This window comes from Pieris napi, chromosome 24, assembly GCF_905475465.1.
Source record: "Pieris napi chromosome 24, ilPieNapi1.2, whole genome shotgun sequence".
In the NCBI taxonomy this organism is placed as follows: domain Eukaryota; kingdom Metazoa; phylum Arthropoda; class Insecta; order Lepidoptera; family Pieridae; genus Pieris; species Pieris napi.
Window position 1 is genome coordinate 1,739,985 of NC_062257.1, and position 22,724 is coordinate 1,762,708.

Here is a 22,724-nt window from a genome sequence, read left to right on the forward strand (position 1 = left end):
GTTATTATATTGATAATATAGTAATATGCGAGCCAGAGAAACAAACAAAGAATGTTGTATAATATAAGCATTAGAATAATAAACACTTTGTTTCTGAAATATTTTTTAATTCATTATACCAATTTGAAATCAATATTCATAGTTAAGACAGGACAACGTATGTCGGGTCCGCTAGTACTGTATATTTGATTATGTTTAGATTTTTGTTTTATAAGTTTTACTTTACTATCTATAATACCCGTGGGTATTGCACGCCTCTGGCAGTGCTCTACTCTCGACATGTCAAAAAACCCAGTCTTTCGAAACTTGAATGACTTTTTTCTCACTAATATAACACTTACAGGATAATATGAGTGCACTAAAATCGAGTTAAATAATCTATCAAGCATATATGGTATTTTTTATGAACAATTATTTTGTTTAACATAGTAAATAATAACATTAAAATCAATCATTCTTGGACGTATATATATATACTATATATTTTTTTATAATAAAAACTAGTGGACCCGACAGACGTTGTCCTGCATGATATTTCAAGCGATTAGTAAAGCAAAGTATGAAAGTACCGACTGCAGCGCCATCTGGTGGGCTGATTTGTGAATCGAAACCATTCCCAGATCCCCTTGAACACATACAAAAAAATTCATCAAAATCGGTCCAGTCGTTTGAGAGAAGTTCAGTGATATACACACTCACAGAAGAATTGTATATATAAAGATATATAGTGGCGCCATATAAATTAAATAATATAATTGTTTTTTTTTCAATCATTCATTTTCATTTTTTTTTTTGTTATTTAAAAAAAAAAAAACTTGAATGAGAATTTTAAATGTAAATGACCGCTATGGGGCGTGCACTTTTGGATTTTCCAAACTATTTATTTATTAGATTAAAAAATGATCATGAAACAGTTATAGAAATCTGAGGCCCAGACCTAAAAAGGTTGTAGCTGATTTATTAATTAATATATCGCTATTTAAAGTTCAAACTAAAATTTGCTATATTATTATTATTTATTAAACGAACAGCTTATAACTAAATTACGTACTAAATTTTTCAATCAAACAAATCTTTATTAAAATAAATAAATCAGCGGCGCTTCAATCTCTTTAGGTTTTGGCCTCAGATTTCTGAATTTGTTTCATGTTCATTTTTAAATCAAATAGGCAAGTAGGTGATCAGCCTCCAGTGCCTGACACACGCCGTCGACTTTTTGGGTCTAAGACAGGCTTACAGACTTGGCTTTAAAATTTTTGTTTATACATATTTTTATTTATTACTAGCCGTTTCGCGCCCGCTTTGCTGGACGAATTAAAATAAATTTTATGTTTCATTATTTTATTTTTTTTCATATTTTTATTATTCTTCTTTTTAACTTCCCGCTAAGAAAATTGAAATATTTCGAAAATTGAGTTTTTAACAGATGTTGACGTTTAGAGGTTCTAGGAAGCCTCCCCGAATGTTTCCGCGGTGAAGTCCGTATGGATAAATTTTCATAAAAGTAAAACAGCAATAAAAAAATGAAGGAACGTTGGAATTTAATAAATAAATAGCCATAAACCATCTAGGAAAAATTTCGCATCGAATAGTGGTAGTTTCATCGATACAATCAGTGGTTTAAGCGTGAAAGAGCCTCAAACGAACACCATTTTCATTTTATATATATAGATTATTGTTATTTTTTCTTTAGATTTTACTTTATTTTATTTAAGTTATTGTAACGTGTTATTTTGAGTTTTTTTTGTTTATTATTATTGCATTTCCGGTACTCTATCCTCTGTAGGTGTTTCTTTTACATTGTTCCACATTAGGGTTGCCTGGAAGAATATCGCTTGTTAGCGATAAGGCCGCCTTGCCTTACAACTTTTGTAACCTGCTTTTTTATTTTTGTTATGTGTATGTTTTTGAATAAGGTAATAACTAAATAATTTATTCTCTAGATAATGCGGATGAACAATGGGTCTCTCGGGGAGACGACAGCTGGGAAGGTCGTAAATATACTGTCGAATGATCTCCAGAGGTTTGACCTGGCCTTCCTCTTCCTTCATTATGTGTGGATAATACCAATACAGCTGGCAGCTGTCTGCTATTTGGGATATTTGCAAGCTGGTTATGCTGCTCTGCTGGGTTTAGCAGCATTGATTGTCATCGCACTACCAATACAAGGTATTATATTTATTTTTTATACTACATACACATGAAGCTACACTAAAACATACTTATTCATTCATAGTAATATTAGTTCTCTTTTAAAGAACAGCGACATTCACAATAGGAATACAATAAAAGGGGAAACTTTTCCAGCCGTCTTACAGGTTGCAGAAAATAAATACTTCATTTATGGGCCTAAGTATACGCTGCTATAACATGATTCCTAGTGAAATATTGGAACTGCCTTTAAACAGATTCAAAACACATATCAAAAAAACCTTAATATGTAAAGGTTACTACACAGTCAATGACTACCTGGAAGATAAAAACGCTTGGCAATAGTTCTAATTATATTCTTATAATTTGATTTGTTATCTTTGAAGTATTATGAATATGTGTGTAATGGTGAATGTGGTAAATCACAGAACAGATTTTAATTTTTTTTACTTATGTAACTTTAATGACGTTGTGGTTTATGACATTTTCCTTTGAATGATTGTAATGTAAAGGGAAGGCAAAACTTGCTGAGTTTCTTGCCCGTTCTTCTCAGAACAAGGCCTCCTGGTAGTTTTGCGAACGGATGGCGTAGTCCTGCTCTTTCGTGAATTTTGTAAGCTTTGTTGACATTCATAAGCATGCTCTAAGAAGCATCTAAATTGAATAAACGTTTTTGATTTTGATTTGATTTGATTTGATTCAATTGGAACAATACAAAGAGATTGGTTTGAGGTAGGACCTCAACTTGGAGTTGATATAAAGTTAATTTTCAAGATATATCCTTTATAAATTTAAATGTAGGTGCTTGCTTCTGTTTCCTATAAAGATAATATTTTAAACTCTTTATAAACTGCTAAGTAGATATAAAATCGTTAATCCTCTTTGTCATTAGCGACGCAACGTTGTTTTGCGCTAATTAATAAGTAGTTGAGTTCTTAAGGACTTATAAAAAGTACATTGTTTCTTTTCATTTTTCGTCACCGTTTCTTGAAGTAGAATGGAAAATGAATGAATGGAAAAATATATGGTGGAGTTGAGTAGTTGTATCCATAACTTAACTTCGCTCGATAGAAAAAAAATCCAAACATAGCCAATTTTTAACATTTTATGACGAAAATGTATATAGAGCATGATTTTGAAATTTACACAATATATTTTATCGCAAGCCAAGTAATCCAATTCAGAAAAAAAATGATTAAATTACATTAATTTAATGATTTACATAACTAATTGTTATTACGGGCCGGCGCGCCTCAGTGCTCCAGCTCTCCACTGCGCCCCGCAGCCCACCCCGAGACACTGACACAGAAATTCGTGCTGGGATAGGGCCTTAAGATGTTAATTATTGTTACTACAAATAAGAAAAAGAATAATTTTTATTTTCTCCCATATAACATTTACAACAAACAATAAGATTACAGTTGAGAAGGCATTGGGAGACTGGTTTCCAAACTAGGCAAGAACCTGTGATATGGATAACCAGGCTTTCATTCCACAGCAAAGTCATATTGAGTGGTTACAAAAAGTACATATATGGGTAGGCAAACAAATTTAACGTTTTAATTAAAGAAAGAAAAACAAAACAGTCAACTAATTAGAAGTTAGTACAAATAAAGTTGTATGGGCGTATGTGAGGGTGTGTGTATGCCAGTGTGTGAGTGTGTGTGTGAAACAAAATCAAAAAAGGACAAATCCAAAATGGCGGTTCTTGCGAACGTTTATGTATATACTAGCGATGGTTTCGCGGCTTAGATACCAATCTCGTGATAGTGGAAAGTCTACTAAGTCGGACTATAGGTATATTGTTTATCATAAAAGTTTTATTTTCCTTAATTTTTAATTACTTCCTTTTAGATTCATAATCTAATCAATATACATATTTTACTTTACGACGAATGTATATCTAAAACGTTTTAAATTCGTAACGTCATTTACGTAGAATGTCCGATATTAGTAAATGTTAAAATACTCTACTGCCTTGGGATTCTGTAACTCACTTTTCGAACTCACACAGCGGTTTTCACAGCGGCGGTCGCGCTCAAATCAGTCGTGAAGCAGTCATTTTACGATTTGGCATTCTGATAAGGTGGGAGCTTGTAGTTTATTGTTTGTGAGTTACAGAATCGCAAGGCAGGTATTGAATTTTCTTTCCAAAGCTCTTTAGGGTATTTGTATCATGACCGAGTAGTCTGCAGTTTTAAAAATCTACAGCTCAAATGTATACAATAAATTACAAAATAATTAAAAGATCTTCCGACTAGTCTTTAAAACGCGACTTGGTGTATTACTTTTAGAAAATTCTACTATTCAATAAATGATTATTTGCGTGAGACTGTAGTTGATATAAATTTAATAACGTATAAATATACGATACAAATAATATAAGAATTGACTTGTACTAATAATGTAAAATGTAAAATTCCTAAGACAAATTTGCTCGCCATTGTGTGTGGCAGAATATGCGAACTTACGATTGTACCACCTTACATATTTTTGTACCATATTCTTGCAATAAATAAATTATTATTATTACATTAAGAAGCTTCTGAATTCCTGAAACATATAGTGACCATAAAGGTATATAGATTCCCCTTAATCGCCTATTTCCAGTAAGATCCATTGCTTTCAGATATTCATGATAAGTTTTTAAATGATCTAAACATTTTCGTCTTTGAAAAACCACGAAAATTCTGTACTTTCTTAACAAAGCTATTGATTACAGGTGGTCTTGGTAGCTTGATGGGTAAAGTGAGATTCCGCACGGCTGAAAAGACTGATGAACGAATCAAGGTGATGAGTGAAGTTATCAACGGGATACAGGTGATGAAAATTTACGATAAATACATATATCATAATCGTTTTTATATAACAAACTGTAACCTTCGCTGTGGCCCATTGTGATTGAATGGTTCAGAAATGAGAAACAAAACAAAGAATATATTTCATATAAGTTTAATTTTACAATACTTTTGGAAAAAAAAAAAAAATAGATAAAAACAATCCTTGATGCAGATGCTAAAATTTCAGCTCGATCGGTGCAGAACTTTTTGAGTTTTTGAGGCGTACACAAACCAACATAACATTTTTATATATAGATGTAGCCTGACATATAGTGAATATATATAAATTACGCGTCACGTTGTTTGTCCGCTATGGACACCTAAACTACTTAACCGATTTCAACGAATTTGCACATCGTGCAATTTGATCGGACGGAGCCCTTCGGGTAGCATGAAAGTTTCAAGGTTTCAAGGGCATCGACACGATAATTGAGGACTTGAAGGAGTTTGAGAGGAAGCGAGAAATGAATAAGACAGAGCAATACTCAAATCTGATTAATTATAAAACAATATCTTAAATACTACTAACACCTAGTCACACATACATAATATTATTCTTGTAAGCTGTTGGTATATAGCTGTTAAAATTTAGAACCACGTTTGCAGCTGCCCTGCGATTCTGTAACTCACTTTTGGAACTCACACAGCGGTTTTCGCATCGGGGGTCTCTCTCAAATCAGTCGTGAAGCAGTCATTTTATGATTTGGCATTCTGATAAACAATAAAATACAAGCTCCCACCTTTTCAGCATGCCAAATCATAAAATGACTGCTTCACGACTGATTTGAGAGCGACCGCCGATGCGAAAACCGCTGTGTGAGTTCGAAAAGTGAGTTACAGAATCGCAGGGCTGCTGTTTGTCAATGTTTTAATTACAATGTTTAATTACAGGTTATCAAAATGTATGCCTGGGAGGTGCCATTCCAAAAGGTGGTTGGTGAAAAACGCGCTGAAGAAATGGTCGAAGTGAAAACTGCGACAATTTTGCGAACAATTTTCCTCGGATTCATGACCTTCACTGAGAGGTCTGCGCTATTCATCGCTATACTAATGTATACATTGGTTTTTGGAAACGTCCTCACCGCAAATGTTGTAAGTATTAAAGAATTTTTGTATAGACAAACTATGGCGCTATAATCTTTAGAAGGGTCCAAGATTTCGCTATGTTTCGTGATGACAAACATAGCGAAATTCGTGATGATAAGTGAAAATTCTTTAGGCGCATGAGGGTAAAATTTTTACAAAACGTCACGAAGATGTGCAGCGTTTTCGTCGATAAATAGGGAGAAAGCGATTGAGACCGATTAAGAGAGAGAGTGAGAAGGGCGAATTCCCTTATAGATATTCTATTTTTAAAATTTGTTTATGAAATATTAGTATTTTATATTTTATGCAAAATAATTTATTGAAATCTCAAATGACGAATGATAAATTAAAATGCCACGTGTTTTTATTATCGAAGAAATAAATTTAAAAGATTAAATTTATAATTTGTTTTAATTTTCGACACTTTTAATATTTCAATGACAACTAAATTCATTAAATTTCTAACTTTCTTTCCTAAATTCTTTTCTCGAAGCAATTCAGGCGCTTTTTCGAACCAATTTAACAGGTCCTTCAACAAAAGAGCGGAACAATTCTTAAAAGGCCGGCAACGCACTTGCGAGCCTTCTAACATTGCGAGTGTCCACTTAGCACGTGAGCCTCCTGTCCGTTTGCCCTATAAAAAATTGTAATATTTATATGCTCAGTAGGTATACAATGTTAGGTTAGGTTAGCTAATATTGAAACGTTCAAACGCTGAAAATATTAATTATATTAATGTAAAGATAAGGAAATCTTTGGTACATACTGTGTATCTAAATGGAATAAATGATTACCCTGAATATTACATGTGACATGGATATATTTAGTTGTACACAGGCTGAATTCACAAGAATTGCATTATTTATAATTAGTTATAAAAAGGTGTATGTTTTTTGTTTTCTATTGTATTAGTATTAAGGAAATAAATAAATAAATTACTATCCGTATAACCTCGTCGTTCCACAACAGCCCTGCGATTCTGTAACTCACTTTTCGAACTCACACAGCGGATTTCGCCTCGGCGGTCGCTCTCAAATCAGTCGTGAAGCAGTCATTTTATAATTTGCTATTCTGAAAAGGTGGGAGCTTGTAGTTTGTGTGAGCGAAAACCACTGTGTGAGTTCGAAAAGTGAGTTACAGAATCGCAGGGCTGAGCGTTTCTTAAGGCGGTTTTTGCCGCGCACCACCACTATGTATTATTGTCCTTAAATTTATTCAAGAAGCTTCTTTTTGATCATTTTCTTTCTGCCTCGTAATTAGCTGCCTCTGCTTATATATATTTATTATTGTGACTCTGTTAACCTTTTGATTGTATTTTAAATGTTTGTCTATACATAGTTCTATTTATTATTATTGTTATTTTTCCTTTAGACTTTACTTTATTTTAGTTATAGTAACGGGTTATTTTGAGTTTTTATTTTGAGTTTTTTTTGTTAATTATTTTTGCAATTCATGTACTCTCTGTAGGTGTTTCTCTGTCATTGTTCCAAATTAGGGTTGCCTGGAAGAAATCGCTTGTTAGCGATAAGGCCGCCCGTTGCCTTATAACTTTTGTAACATGTTTTTTTTGTATTTTTGTTTGTATCTTTGTGAATAAGGTAATAAAGCATAAATAAATAAATAGATATGTGGAAGCCAATACCAATTCTTAAACCAGTATCGCTTATCAGTTGCCTAAAGCCTGTTTGCCCCCGTTATATAAAAATAAAATAAATATAGTTAAAAAAAACTAAAAAACACGCTTTTAAAGCACATCTTTTGCTATATTTGCTTTGTGCCATATTTTTCGTCTATCGAGCAACCCACGTTTTTTCACAATAATACCAGTATTTTTGTTCATTACCATTTTCAGCCTAAATTAGGAATTATTTTTCACTTTTTAGTTTGATGTGCTTTAAAAGCGTGTTTTTTAGTTTTTTTAAACTAGGTATATTTATTTTATTTTACGGTTAATTTTTTTTTATTTTTTTTTTCGGATTATTGCATTGTCATCGATCTTTGACAGGTGCGCAAAGTTTGAATTAAATCTGTCCTTTAAAAGTGGGTCAAAATCGAGTCCGAAGGAGTCGGTTACATACATACAGGTGAAGCTAATATAAAGCGTGTAAAAATATTTCCCCAAATGCCTGTCAAATTTACTCAAATCACTCCGTAATATCTAATTCTCATCCCGTCAACCACTTTACGACATTAGTTGCAAGTACTTGAATACATTTGCTCTCTAAACATAAATGTTTGTTCACATTATCTGATTATCAAGTACATTGGCACAATAGCACGATAATACTTCGATTATGATTGTAATTATAAAATCGAGAATATTTTATCTTATCAACTTCTAGAAATTTTCGAAATTATGTCTCCGCGCTATCAATTTTATATATACAGTAGAACGGATATAATGACATTTAAGCGACCGATGATACTATGTCGTAGTATCCGTATGACGTAAAAAACGGCAGGATTATTATGTTTGTCTCAGCCGGGGATCGAACCCGGGACCCATGGATGCGCAGTCAGGGGTACTAACCACTAGACCAATGAGCCGTCAAAAATGTTCGCTATAAGCAGTTGGCCGCTTAAACCGGAGTCGCTCTAAACGGTTATATTTTCTCAGTACCTAAGGTCCGATTTACATTATCTTAGTGTTTAGGAGAGTGCTTTAGTACAACTTGAAAGGCAAGTTCTTTAGCGTAGCGTTTACTAAAGCAAGTAGCGTTTACATGTTTCAACTAAAGTACTATCCTAAAGCACTCTCCTAAACACTTAAACTGGATCGAAAAAAAGAAAAGGAGTATGAGTACTCTTCTCTCGAAGGCAGGTGAAGCTCCTACTATGCGTGGCATAGACTGCGATGACTGCTCACACTGACTTCATGTGATGTTCCCATATGTATATCTTATTTCTTGTGAAGCAGTGTTGGCCTAGTGGCATCAGTATGCGACTCTCATCCCTGAGGTCATTCGATCCCCGACTATGCACCAATAGACTTTCTTTATGTATTTAACATTCGCTCGATCGGTGAAGGAAAACATCGCGAGGAAACCGGCTTGTCTTAGACTAAAATCGTCAGTGTGCCAGTCGGGGATCGAACCTACGATCTCAGGTATGAGAGTCGCATGCTGAAGCCACTAGGCCATCACTGCTCTTCTTCTAACTAACGGTGCAGGGCCTCATAGCCTAGCGGTCTTATTAAGTGGCAGCTAAGTGAGGGGTACCGGGTTCGATTCCCGGTTCGAGGGCAAGTTTTAATTTAATTTAATTCGGCCTTTGGGAGGGTTGTGCGGTACCGGGCGAGTGCTTAAAACCGTACATGGAGGGCACGGTCGAATTTCTATAAGACAAGCACGAATTATAAAAAATCCTATACGTGACGCTGGCTAATGCACAAATCGTGCCAGAGCCATATATAAAAAAAATGTGTGCGTGTACTAGGTGTACACACGTAAGAAGTGAAACTTCTTTATGACCTTATTTTTCGAAAAATGATCTACTGTATGCAACTTTACAGAAATTGGTTAAATAAAGTTAAATTAGATAAAGTTTAACAAAAGGCTTTTATTATCATAGACATGAATACAAATACAATTATTTCATTTTAACTTATTACTTTACTACTATGTAGTACTAAGATTATTACAGAATTTCATTAATTGTAATAGAATTATTAGTATTAATATCATTGTTATCGTTATTATATATTTTTGTTACTAATGGCTTCGAATCTCTTCGGATCAACCAAGGGAGGGACAAGAAAAAGATGGCGCGTAACCGAAAAATGTGACAAATGTGTGTAAATTTTTTTCCAACGCCGATAAAGAAGTTTGACTTCAAAAAGCAACATGGCGCGTAACCTGCTACAAAATTTCTCCCATACGTCGATACAGAAGTTTCACTTCAAAAGATGGCGCGTAACGGAAAAATGTGACGCGTAACGAAAAAATGTTACACTAAATTTTTTTCCAACCCCGATAAAGAAGTTTCACTTCAAAAAGAAAACTAACGGTGCTAATTTGTTACCTCTGTCCTATAACACGCTGTTCGCCTGACAGTTTTGTTCTCATATCATCATCTTTCAGATCTACCCTCTTCAGCAGTTCATAGCAGCAGCTCAAATAAATATCACACTGGTGTTACCGTTGGTGATAACGTTCATCGCTGAACTCCTTGTCTCGTTCAGAAGAGTTCAAGACTTCATGATATTGGGTAAGTTTAACTACTAAATTACTAAACTTTTATCACTTATTCCACGTCATTAAATTTGTATCGGTAGACATCCCTACTCATCGGCAAAGAAGACTGGTGTAGGCCGAGAGAAAAAGCCAGCGTAACAAACTCTCGGTACTCTTTTAAAATGGCAAATCATCAAACAACACTTATTTTAAAACAAATATCGCAAATTAATTAGAAGTAGCCTGTCTAGCACTAGTCCCAGGCCCTTTTATCAACTAGATAATCGTTAACTTTATAGTAAGCCTTTTTACACAGCTTTTATTTAATACATTTCTTAAATTTATTAAAAGATAAAAGTATTTAAGAGCAGGCACTAATCAAAATCACCCATGATATTTGTGGACTCTTATTAAAACACAATCTAATGTATAAAATTCTCGTGTCACGGTGTTTTGTAATTAAACTCCCCCAAAGTGACTCGACCGATTTTCGTGAAATGTTGTGTTCGTCGTATTTGGCACTACAAGTCAGCAGATAAAAAAAAATAAAAAAAATACATACTACCCTTAATAATACGAATAAATCTCGTATTTTCTTCAAGGGAAAGGCCCACGTATAGTCAATATTGGTTCAGTTTTTTCTAAAATAACTACGCTTTCCTAAACAGAAACATAATAAATTTGTGTTAATTAGCAATTATTGTTAATTATTACTATATTATGAATATTATAAATACTGTATATTTGTGTGTTGGAAATAAATTATTTGGCAGGTTTTAATTATATATATATGGTGAGGATATTTTAATTATCTAAGACCAATTAATATTTGTGCAATTTAGAGTCGGTTTTAAAGGAATATATTATTTAAATATAATGTACTGAAACATAATTTAACAACTCACACACACAATAAATGATTAGTAAATTTTCTTAATACATAAAGTTCTTCGAATACATGTTATCAATTTTGGTATATTTTTAATTTAAAAATGTAAATATTATCTTTTAAAAAAATCCTGTGTTTTTTTTATTATTAGAAAATAACGTAGATTGATTTATTTTATGATATATTAACCTAATTACAACATATTAAAATTCATAGATAAACTACATAGTCTGTTGTATTGGCGCCAAGTTGTCTATGTCTGAAACGCACTCTGAATGTATTATTCATTATGATTGATATATTGCTTGCAAAAATGTATCGCTATATACGCAATAAAACAAACACATTTAAAATCTAACATTATACATTTATATAACAATCATTTGTTATATGTTCTTGATTGCAATAAATAATGAGACGCCAACATATCTAAGTCTGGGCCTCTGTATCGAGATCATTTTTAATAGGCCAGCCTTCTGCCCACACACACAGTCGACTTCTTGGGTCTAAGACAGTTTCCTCAAGATTTTTTTCTTCAACGTACCAGCGAGTGTTAAGCGGATCTAGGCTAGGCTAGTCCATCGGTGCGAAATGTCCATGGTTTTAGAATTAATAGTTCTTTTAAGGATGTTGGATAAATAAACATGTCTTTTAGGAAGTGATAGTGACAAAATGTTCAAATAAAACAGTTTTTAATAAAACAAGAATAAAAAATATTAACTAACCTTAGAATATAATAACTAAAATATGTATATTAATAGGAGTCCAATATGATTTTGTCCCATTCGGTGTCGAGACCCTTGGTCCGTGGGGTCCTAGCGCTATTAGGCTTTTTAAGGAAATAGCAAAAAGATTAGTCGACATCACAGGAGACCGAAGAGCTGGCAGCTACCTCGGACAAAGAATTAGTCTAGCGATTCAAAGGGGGAACGCTGCCAGTATCTTCGGAACCTTGCCCAAAGGGACTCCGTTTAATAAATGTTTAATGTCAAGTAAAATATATCTTTAAAACATTTTGCCTAAAATCGTGGGTGAGTACGAGTAGTTAGACCATAAGTTTGACACCAATTGTAAATAACTGAACTTATTATTATGTCATTATGTTAATGTTCTTATTATGTCTAATATATAAAATTCTCGTGTCGCGGTGTTTGTAGTTAAACTCCTCCGAAACGGCTTGACCGATTCTCATGAAATTTTGAGTGCATATTCAGTAGGTATAACTGAGAATCGAACAACATCTATTTTTCATCCCCCTGAATGTTAAGGAATAAGTCCACCCCTAATTTTTTTTTAAATTTTTAGATACATTTTTTATTTATTTTTTTAAGATACACCATTAAACAATACATACAACCCCTAATTTTCACCCCTCTACGATCAACCCCTATTTTTTATTATAAATGATATACATGGCAAAACGACGTTTTTCAGGTCAGCTAGTGACATTATAAAAATTAATATGTCATTTGCATTTTTTATTTATGGCTGATTGTGCGGATTTTTACATTTAATCGATCTAATTGGCAAATAAACGATTTATTATTAAAATAGAGAGTGGTAACTTTGAACTTTGCCAACTTTGCCAAAATTGCATCAGATCACCTCTCCATTGGTCCTCACTTTTTCCGGGCTTAATACAATATATTATACAATTTAAATAAAATAAAAAGTATCTATTGTATACAATACGTAATTGTTTTCACAATGGCCTTACATAAACAGCTGGAACTAATTTATATATTTGATACGAATAAATTAATTTCAATTAAAACCGTGGAAATCGACAATTTATGTGTTATACAACACATACATTCTTCGTTCTTTACGCAGAACATTTTTACGATGTTAGGAGATTTAATCTTCTCTTCTTTTGTGTATCTATTTCGTGATCATTTATTTTTGGTGAATTCTATTCCTTACACAGGTCAAAGACTGTTCGAGTTTAAGACATTATCACTAGCGCTACACTTGTGAAAGTCGGTTAAATATTTCCTCCGATTTTCACGCTATGAATTGCTTGCCAAGTTTTTTTGTTTATTTGCAGAGGATCGGCCAGACTTGAGTAGGAGCTTTGTGGCGCCATCTCCCAACCTATTTAATAAAACTAACAGCATACGAAAATCTAGGAGCAGGGATATTCGGCCACTATCCTACGCGCCGAAGTCAGATGCCCTGAATGGAGTAAGCAATGGTGAGTGGCAAGTTATAACAGTATATATATGTCACCGTAAAATTGTAAACACCGTTAGATTGTAATCTATCTCGCGAGATTGTAAACTGTCGAAAGATTGTGAACCTCAACGCACTGCTTACAACTTAACGTATTATTATTCGGTAGATTGTAATCTATCGAAGTGAAACCGTCAAATTCGTTTTACTTCAGTTTAAAAGTTTAAACGTAAAATTTTACTTCCCAACAATTTCATATAACTAAAGCCGTGAGTTACTTTCGACACAACATCAATGTACATTCATCAAAACAATCAATTTACATTCGACAACAATTATCAAAGAAATATGGTGGCGCGGGCATATGCCGTTAAACCAATCAGCGCGCGAGGTGCGATCCGTTTCACAATTTGACGGTTTCACTTCGATAGATTACAATCTACCGAATAATAATACGTTAAATTGTAAGCAGTACGTTGAGTTGACAATATTTCGACAGTTTACAATCTCGCGAGATAGATTACAATCTAACGGTGTTTACAATTTTACGGTGACATATATAAGTCGTCTTTTGAGTCCAGAATTCCTGGTACAGAATCGTACCAATTCTTAGAAGGCCGGCGAGCATTGAGAGTGTCTATGGGTATACTAAGCATTAGGTGAGTCTCCTGTCCATTTTCCCCCTGTTCTATATAAAAATATATTCTAGTACCATCACAATTGCCTTAAAACATTGACAATGGTCATGCTAGAAGTCTCGAGTGAGTTGCTGGTCTTTAGAAATATTAACTAATTAACTACATGCCGTTTAGAAAAGGGAGTAAGTATGTAAGACTGAAGCCGTTTTAATGGTACTTGTGGTACCAGCTTGTCAACCACAGGAAGACTGGAAGACCAAAGACAAAGGGATCAGGTTGTCGAACCGTCTTTGACGTACTCTAGTATAACATTTGTTTATATACACTGAATAATGATAAAGAGAATATGAGGCACAACTTGGACAAGAAGAGCTAACATCAGAAAATAATGGAAGCAGCTGAAAGAGGTCTATGTGTCACAGGACACGCTGATTACATAAAACGGGTCATAAGATGTCTTAGAATCAAGTTTTATTATGTAACTTCAATAAGTGTTAATATATTAAGTATAATAATAATACTGTACACTGTACTACTAAAAACAGTCCAAAAATTAAAAAATATAAAGTTAGTTCGTCAAAGGTTTGCACAGAGGGTTTTATTTCTTGGTTTGTCTTAGAAAAAAGAAGTAGACACTGGCAGAAAGGACACAACCACAACGTTGGCTGGAACGCTTAGTCCCTTCTCTAGGCATTTCCCTTTGAAAGGAATCGGTTTTCAGTGGAGGTCCTTCCAAACTTTTAAAAGTGCATATTACTCTCTTAATGGCCGGTAATGCACTATCATGGGTGTCCATGGACTGCAGCAGCTGCCTTTTATTGTTGTTCCGTATCATAAACGAATAGCCCTTTCCCCTAAGGGAAGGTTTCCCAATGGGGAGTTCTATGTGATAATATAATGTACCGCCTTTTAATGTGTCTTATCAAGTATTAATGTACATTTAAATAGGTATTCGAGCCAGTATGAAGAACCGAAGAAGCCTCTCCCACCCGGGAGACATGATTGTGGAGGTTCATGACGTCTCAGCCAGTTGGACTGGTGACCCCAACTTCTTGGCTCTCAAAAACATCTCGCTACGTATAAGAAAAGGAAAACTCTGCGCTATTATTGGAGCTGTGGGATCTGGCAAGGTTTGTCATTAAAATATTACAAGAGACAAGATGTGACTTTGTAGGCATTATCAATCTCTATAACTTTTTTCTAGAATTCCTATCTTATCAACTGCCGCAAAGTTTTCCTTCGACTTTGCAGATCCGGCTATTGCAAAATATATTTTCTTTCGGGTTAATTAAATTTAATTATTTTGTAATCTACCAGCTAACATAAATGATATACCTACAACAATTATACTAAACATATTTCCAAAGAATATCTAATTTATAAAATTCTCGTGTCGCGGTGTTTGTAGTTAAACTCCTCCGAAACGGCTTGACCGATTTTCATGAAATTTTGTGTGCATATTGGGTATGTCTGAGAATCAGACAACATCTATTTTTCATCCCCCTAAATGTTAAGGGTAGTCCACCCCTAAATATTTTTTTAATTTTTAGATAATTTTTTATGATACAGCATTAGAAAAGTACATATAACTCCTAATTTTCACCCCTCTACGATCAACCCCTATTTTTTATTATAAATGATATACATGGCAAAAGGACGTTTGCTGGATCAGCTAGTATATATATAAAAAACGTTGAAATATTAACAAAGAAAAAATCATAAAAATGATAACATACCTACTTAGGCTGTGCTGTGTGGTGTGAAAGTGAGGGTATGTACGTGAGAGTGTGTATGTGAGGTAAATATATAGCATATGATAATCACAAATGTGGCTTTGTATTGGTAATTTTCAACTCGTTTTATTTATTTTTTTATACTTTATTACTTTATTCAAAAACATACACATAACAAAAATAAAAAAGCAGGTTACAAAAGTTATAAGGCAACGGGCGGCCTTATCGCTAACAAGCGATTTCTTCCAGGCAACCCTAATGTGGAACAATGAAAAAGAAACACCTACAAGAAATGCAAAAATAATTAATAAAAAAAGTGTGACACTTGGGGACTGCCGCGGTAAAGCTATTGCATAGCATTTTTTATCAACTTATGCAGTTATAATTATTTATGCAGTATTTGTTTTTCTTTCATAAGAAAAAATAACAATAATAACAAATAAAAATATGTATAAACAAAAATTTAAAAGACAATCAAAAGGTTAACTGAGTCACAATAATTAATATATCTACACTAATATTATAAAGAGGAAAACTTTGTTTGTTTGTTTGATTGTAATGAATAGGCTCATAAACTACTGGACCGATTTTAAAAATTCTTTCACCATTCGAAAGCTACATTATCCACGAGTAATATAGGCTATATTAACAAAAATAGGGTTCCGTAAGATATTAGGGTTTTTCGGACACAAGGTGTAAAAAATCAACCAAAAAAGTTACTTATTTTGCGTACCCGTATTAAAGATAGAACCATAAAATGTTCTGAGTAATTGTAGATCTTATGAATATCTACAAAAAAGTCCGCGACACACTATACCTATCTATGTCGAGTGAGGCACAATAACCACAAATGATAAACATGGCAAAACGACGTTTGCCGGATCAGCTAGTATATAATATAATGATATAAGCAGAGCTAATTACGAGGCAGAAAGAAAATGATCAAAAAGCAGCTTTTTCAATAAATTTAAAGACACACGTTTCAGTAGATTCAGAGATTACTCTCTCAATTTGAATTATTAATGTAATTGTACGGCGGTATTTAATGTTATGTTTCACTAAAGTACGCCTTTGTCTCCTATATTAAATCGTTAAAAAATAAGTCACACTAAACATTGTATTGTTTTCCTCTATTATTTTAAAAACGTCTCTTTGTATTGGTGTATTTAGATTCCCCTTCAACCTCACAAACTTCCATAAAGGCGCCTCATAGCCTAGCGGTCTTATTAAGTGGCAGCTAGGTGAGGGGTACCGGGTTCGATTCCCGGTTCGAGGGCAAGTTTTAATTTCATTTAATATTTGTTCTCGGCCTTTGGGAGGTTGTGCGGTACCGGGCGAGTGCCTAAACCGTACATGGAGGACATGGTCGAATTTCTAAGGCAAAAAGCACGAATTATAAAAATCTTATACTTGACGCTGGCTAATGCACAAACCGTGCCAGAGCCATAAAAAAAAACTTCCATAATATGTAGATTAAAAATGTAATGTCTAAATTATTTATAAAATTCCTTATAAGTAAAATTTGCACGCCATTATGTGTGGCAGAATATGCGAACTTTAGATTGTACCACCATAACATTTTTGAACCATATTCTTGCAAATAAATTATTAAAGCCACAAATAAATGTTTAAATACGTTTGGAAGTCGGCATAGGCTTGTATAGACACTATAACAAAATCCATTCACTTAACATGAATTAAGTAGTCCACGGTTGAGATTCTATTGAGTCTAGACACTAGATAACATCACTTGAAAAAATTCTAAAGAAGCTCCATTTAAAGGGGATTGAACTTGACGCAAAACGATTTTTAGTTTTAGATATATTTATTTGTATAGAGCAATTTAAATATAAGAAAGTATTTTTCTTGAGATCTAAAACTACTCTTCATCTATCTATCATGAAAAACAAAGAGGCCGAAAGGATCAAAGCGTTGTCCCAAAGCCCATTCGGGATGAAAGTAACCGCTCAATAACAATAAATGTGTAACATGTGTAACATTCTTATAAAATCACAAAGCAATATATGTATTTTTTTTTTTTTTTTAGAAAATTTACACCAATTGACCGAGTCCCATGCTAAGCTGGTGAAGCTTGTGTTATGGGTACTAGGCAACGGATATACATACATATTATAGATAGATAGACATATAAATACATATTTAAACACCCAAGACCTAAGCACAACACCAAATGCTCATCACATCGATGTTCGTCTTAGCCGGGGATCGAACCCGGGACCCATGGATTCGCAGTCAGGGGTACTAACCACTAGACCAATGATTCGTCTAAATAAATCCTCACCAACTAAAAAGTGCCCACGCGGGGAAGGGGAAGGTGATCCATCACTGCAAGTACTGGACCCGATCTCCCCTAGCTATTACTAAAAGCCCGGTCTGTGACGGATACTTGCTGTGTCAAGTATCTTCACAAACTAATGGGCATGAAGAGGCCGACGCAACCGCTGCATCGCATTTCGGGAAGTGGATATGGCTCTGCTGTTACCGCATCCCGCCTTAGGTGATTGTTGGTGGCGTCTTAGGGTTTTAGTATAATATGCACAATCGCGAGTCACTAACCCTTCATGCATTTCCCCAAGTAAAAAAAAAGTGCGTGCGTACAAAGTACACATGTCAGAAGTGAAACTTCTTTGGCAAACTAAATTTTAAGTCTTGTTCATATTTATACAAATCAAAAACTTTACATTTCCGAGACTTAAAGGGAAGGAAAAAGGAAGATATGTTAGGAATATAATGAATTTAATTGTCATTAAAATATTTAAGTGTCGAAAATTAATACAAATTATAAATTATTTTTTTTAATTTCTTTCATCGATAATAAAAACACGTGGCATTTTAATTTACAATTCGTTGAGATTTCAATAAATTATTTTTCTTTCTCCCTTTGACAAAAACGCTGCACAACTTCGTGACGCTAATATTGTTATTATTGCGTTATATCCGTAAAAATTTTACCCTCATGCGCCTAATGATGTTTCATTTCGAAAAAATCCCACTTGCCGTTGCGAAGCCATGATTCTTTCCTTCTACCTACACGCCGTTTACCCTGGATTTTACCCATTATAATTGAAGAAGGAGGTAGCAGTCTTGGGGCAACACGTGCTATGTTTATTATCAAACCATATCAAATAATGTTATTTGAATGTTGAAAACTGATCGTATATATATGAAAAATTATTCTCTCAATATTTCTTATTTCATGCATGGGTGAGTGCAATGATGAACGCGACAGTTCGATAAACAATTATTTAAATTATTGCTTATTTTTATAAAATATGTAGACAAATGATGCTGATGTTTTTTTGGTGGTTATGCCATTAAATTGTAGCTTATGCGAAACGTTGGTACGTACTTTTAACACAGCGCCATCTGTTAGAATTGTGACTATCAAATAATAAACAAATATTTAGCAATAAAATAATACTGCGGATATAAATTGAGATGTAAGCTCAATCCGCACACGGTGTGCAAATTTGATTGAAATCGGTTCAGTAGTTTAGGAGTTCATAGCGGACAAACAACGTGACACGTAATTTATATATACATATTAAGATAACTAGCTCATATTTTAAACCATTAAAGTCAGTTGTTACTCAGCTTCAAACAAAGTGTTTCATTTAACATATATTTGAACATATACAACAATCGCCACCGAACTAGAGTCATGTCAAAATAAATAACGCCTCTGATGATATAGAAGTCTCCATGTGCCCATGACGGTTCTTTTTACACGCTTTATATTAGCTTCACCTGTATGTATGTATGTAACCGACTCCTTCGGTGTCGATTTTGACCCACTTTTAACGGACAGATTTAATTCAAACTTTGCGCACCTGTCAAAGATCGATGACAATGCAATAATCCGAAAAAAAAATTAACTAAAAAATAAAAAATTGTTAAAAAAAACTGAAAAACACGCTTTTAAAGCAATCCAACTAAAAAGTCTGTGCCATATTTTCGTCTATCGAGCAACCCACGCTTTTTCACAATAAAACCAGTATTTTTTCTTCATTACCATTTTCAGCCTAAATTAGGAATTATTTTTCACTTTTTAGTTTGATGTGCTTTAACAGCGTGTTTTTAGTTTTTTTAAACTATTATTTTATACCCAACTTAAGGTCGTATTGAACTTCTTTTTCATTTCTTTTTTTTTTCGTTTTTTTTTCATTTTTTTTGACGGTCATAAAAGGTCAGTGTACATTGTTACCTACATGAATAAATGATTTTTGACTTTTAATGCCCAAAATTTGTTCCAAGTACTTTGTAGCTAAGTTTGATTCTTTTGTTTTCAGTCATCCATCTTGCAGTTATTATTGAAAGAGTTGCCCGCCGCAAGTGGGAGCGTATCAGTGTATGGAAACATTTCGTACGCCTGCCAGGAGGCCTGGCTGTTCCCGAGTTCTGTACGAGAGAACATTCTGTTTGGATTGCCTTACAACGCAGATAAATATAGGAGGGTATGTATAGACATAGACATAGACATAGAAATAGAAATGACATTTATTACGAACAAAACACACACAATACAATAATCAAAAAAAAAGAATGAGAGATAACAATTCTTTTTCGTTTAAAGAACAAGGTAGGTTTTAAGTGTAATGCGTGTGTGCCGCTGTAATTGGCCCTGACTCAGCATTATGCTGAGAAGCAGACTGTGCTACAGCGCTGGTCATTCTGCCAGAGACCACAGCTAGTTTCATAGACATAGACATAACATTTATTATATATGAAAATACACACACAAAATAACATTACTCAAAGAAAAAATAAAATAAGACATATCAAAAACAAAAAAATTAAAATTAAAAATTCCCTTTTGCCATTCGGTTCGCTTCAAGTGTGCAATGTGTGTGTACTGTGGTTGTAATTGGCCCTGGCTCAGCATTATGCTGAGGAGCAGAAAGTTCCACAGCGCTGGTCATTCTGCCAGAGACCACAGCAGCCACAGTAGCAAAGAAAAAGAAAAAATAAGTTTGCGCCTCTCATTTGACGAGTGTTTAATATTTCTGTGTACCAATGGATCTTTTTTATTTATATATTTTGTATAAATAAAATATATAAATAAAAAAAAACTGCGACTTATGAATATTTTTGTAGTATATGTATACCACAAGCGATTCTATTAATAATAAAAACTTTATTTATGACAAAAGGGTTGTGATAAAATTCTTCTATCGTCACATAATCCTGACAGTAGATACAATACAATAATGTCGAAAAAATATATAATATTACTATATTAGATACATAAGATAGATACACAATATCGTTACTGCGAACTCACTATGCGAACATAATATTAGTAGCAACGTGTTTGTTAACTGGGATCTGTGCAACATACTACATATATGTTAACTTAGTATTATGTTTAGGGCGTGCTTGACTCAGTAATTTTAAACGGAATATTATTCCTTTTGAATTTTAATGAATCCGATCTTCAATGTTCAAGCAATCTGCATAGTTTCAATAAATTTTACATAAATTATCGAAGCTTCGTATCGAAGAATTAATTTCTTTTAGTGATTTCATAAAAAGCGGTTTCCCTATCTCTTAATCGATGTTTCATTTTATTTATACATTCTAAAACAATGTGTATGCCTAAAAAATACAAGAAAATACATCATAAATTTAACACACATATTACAGAAATCATACAGAAATCTATCAAAGGAAAAAATTAAACAAACAACCACAAAATAAAATTAAAAAAATAAATAATAATAACTAAAAATTAATAATAACAGTAATAAACAAAACTAAATGAAAATTTAAACCACATACAGCGGGCCATAGACGGACCGCATGTTGCAGTCAAGACCGACTGCAATATGCGGTTTCTGCACGGCGATATGCAGTTTCCATACTAAATTCATATTCGCAATACACGGACCGCTCTAGCAGTTCCTGAGCAAACCGCATATTGCAGTCGGTCTTGACTGCAACATGCGGTCCGTCTACGCCACTTAAGAACCTGCAAAACAAAGTTACGGTAAGAATGTTGTTGATGAAAAATAATATTTTACCGAGAATCAAAAAACTACAGTGTGCCAAAGGGCTCGCGTAGCGTTGCCGGCCTTTTAAAAATTGGTACGCTCTTAGGACCCTAAGTCGAATGGTTCGGAAATACTTCAGTGGGCAGCTGGTTCCACATAGTGGAGGTGCACGGCAAGAATTGCCTTAAGAAACGCTCAGATGTGGCGGGCGCCAAGGTGATACGGATGGTATTTTGTATTCTGCCTTGACGTCCGATGATAAAACTCAGCTGCAGGTATTAGTCCGAACAACTTCTCTGACTCTCCACGGTAAATACGGTAGAAGATGCAGAGATATCCCACATCTCTATGCAACGCCAAGAGCAAGCCGCTCGGAAAGGGACTGGTCGTCGACGATTCGAATCGCTCTTAGTTTTAAATTGCTCATTTGTGGAGCAAATAAACATGTCTTATTAAAATACAACTCTTACAAAATGCTATATTTAAGACATATAAATTTATTAACTGAATTGCATACAATATTATTTCTAACCGATAAAGAAGGTCAACAATTCGACTTTATTTTTTATATCAGCTGCGCCGTATGTGTGTTCAAGGTCAAAAGTATTTGCAGCGATAATAGTTTACGTCTCTAGAAGTATCCAAAACTCATGATTAGCGATTATAGCGATAAGTGAAACTGTTTTAAGATATTTATATAGCAATATAGTTCCAGCGATTACCTCACAAATGTATTTTTTCAATTTCATTTTTTTTTATTTCGTTACACAAATATTTATATTGCTACATATCCAGTGTACATTATTTCCTAGAATGTAACAAATTTGTAAAACTAAACACGTTTTTATAGCTGTTTTACTTTTTTTTAAACAGATAAAACTAAAGTTGTAATGTTTCGAAATACTATGAGGTAAACTATCTGGAAATTGGATTAGATTTGCATTTTTACATACCTAGATTGAAGATTAATACATAGGTTCACAAATGTATTATTAAATCGTTTATTTGCAAAGACAGTGGTACATTCAGATT

At 33.8% G+C, this 22,724-nt stretch overlaps 1 protein-coding gene across 1 annotated transcript in view; it reads left to right on the forward strand.

Moving 5' to 3' along the window:
* Positions 1-22,724, forward strand: part of LOC125061767 (ATP-binding cassette sub-family C member 4-like) — a 77,327-nt gene that overhangs the window by 16,557 nt on the left and 38,046 nt on the right. The window contains exons 4-10 of the mRNA XM_047667364.1: positions 1,944-2,169; positions 4,874-4,971; positions 5,883-6,083; positions 10,157-10,283; positions 13,186-13,332; positions 14,897-15,078; positions 19,992-20,156. Coding sequence (XP_047523320.1) covers positions 1,944-2,169; positions 4,874-4,971; positions 5,883-6,083; positions 10,157-10,283; positions 13,186-13,332; positions 14,897-15,078; positions 19,992-20,156 — 1,146 coding nt within the window. The remainder of the gene's footprint in view (positions 1-1,943; positions 2,170-4,873; positions 4,972-5,882; positions 6,084-10,156; positions 10,284-13,185; positions 13,333-14,896; positions 15,079-19,991; positions 20,157-22,724) is intronic.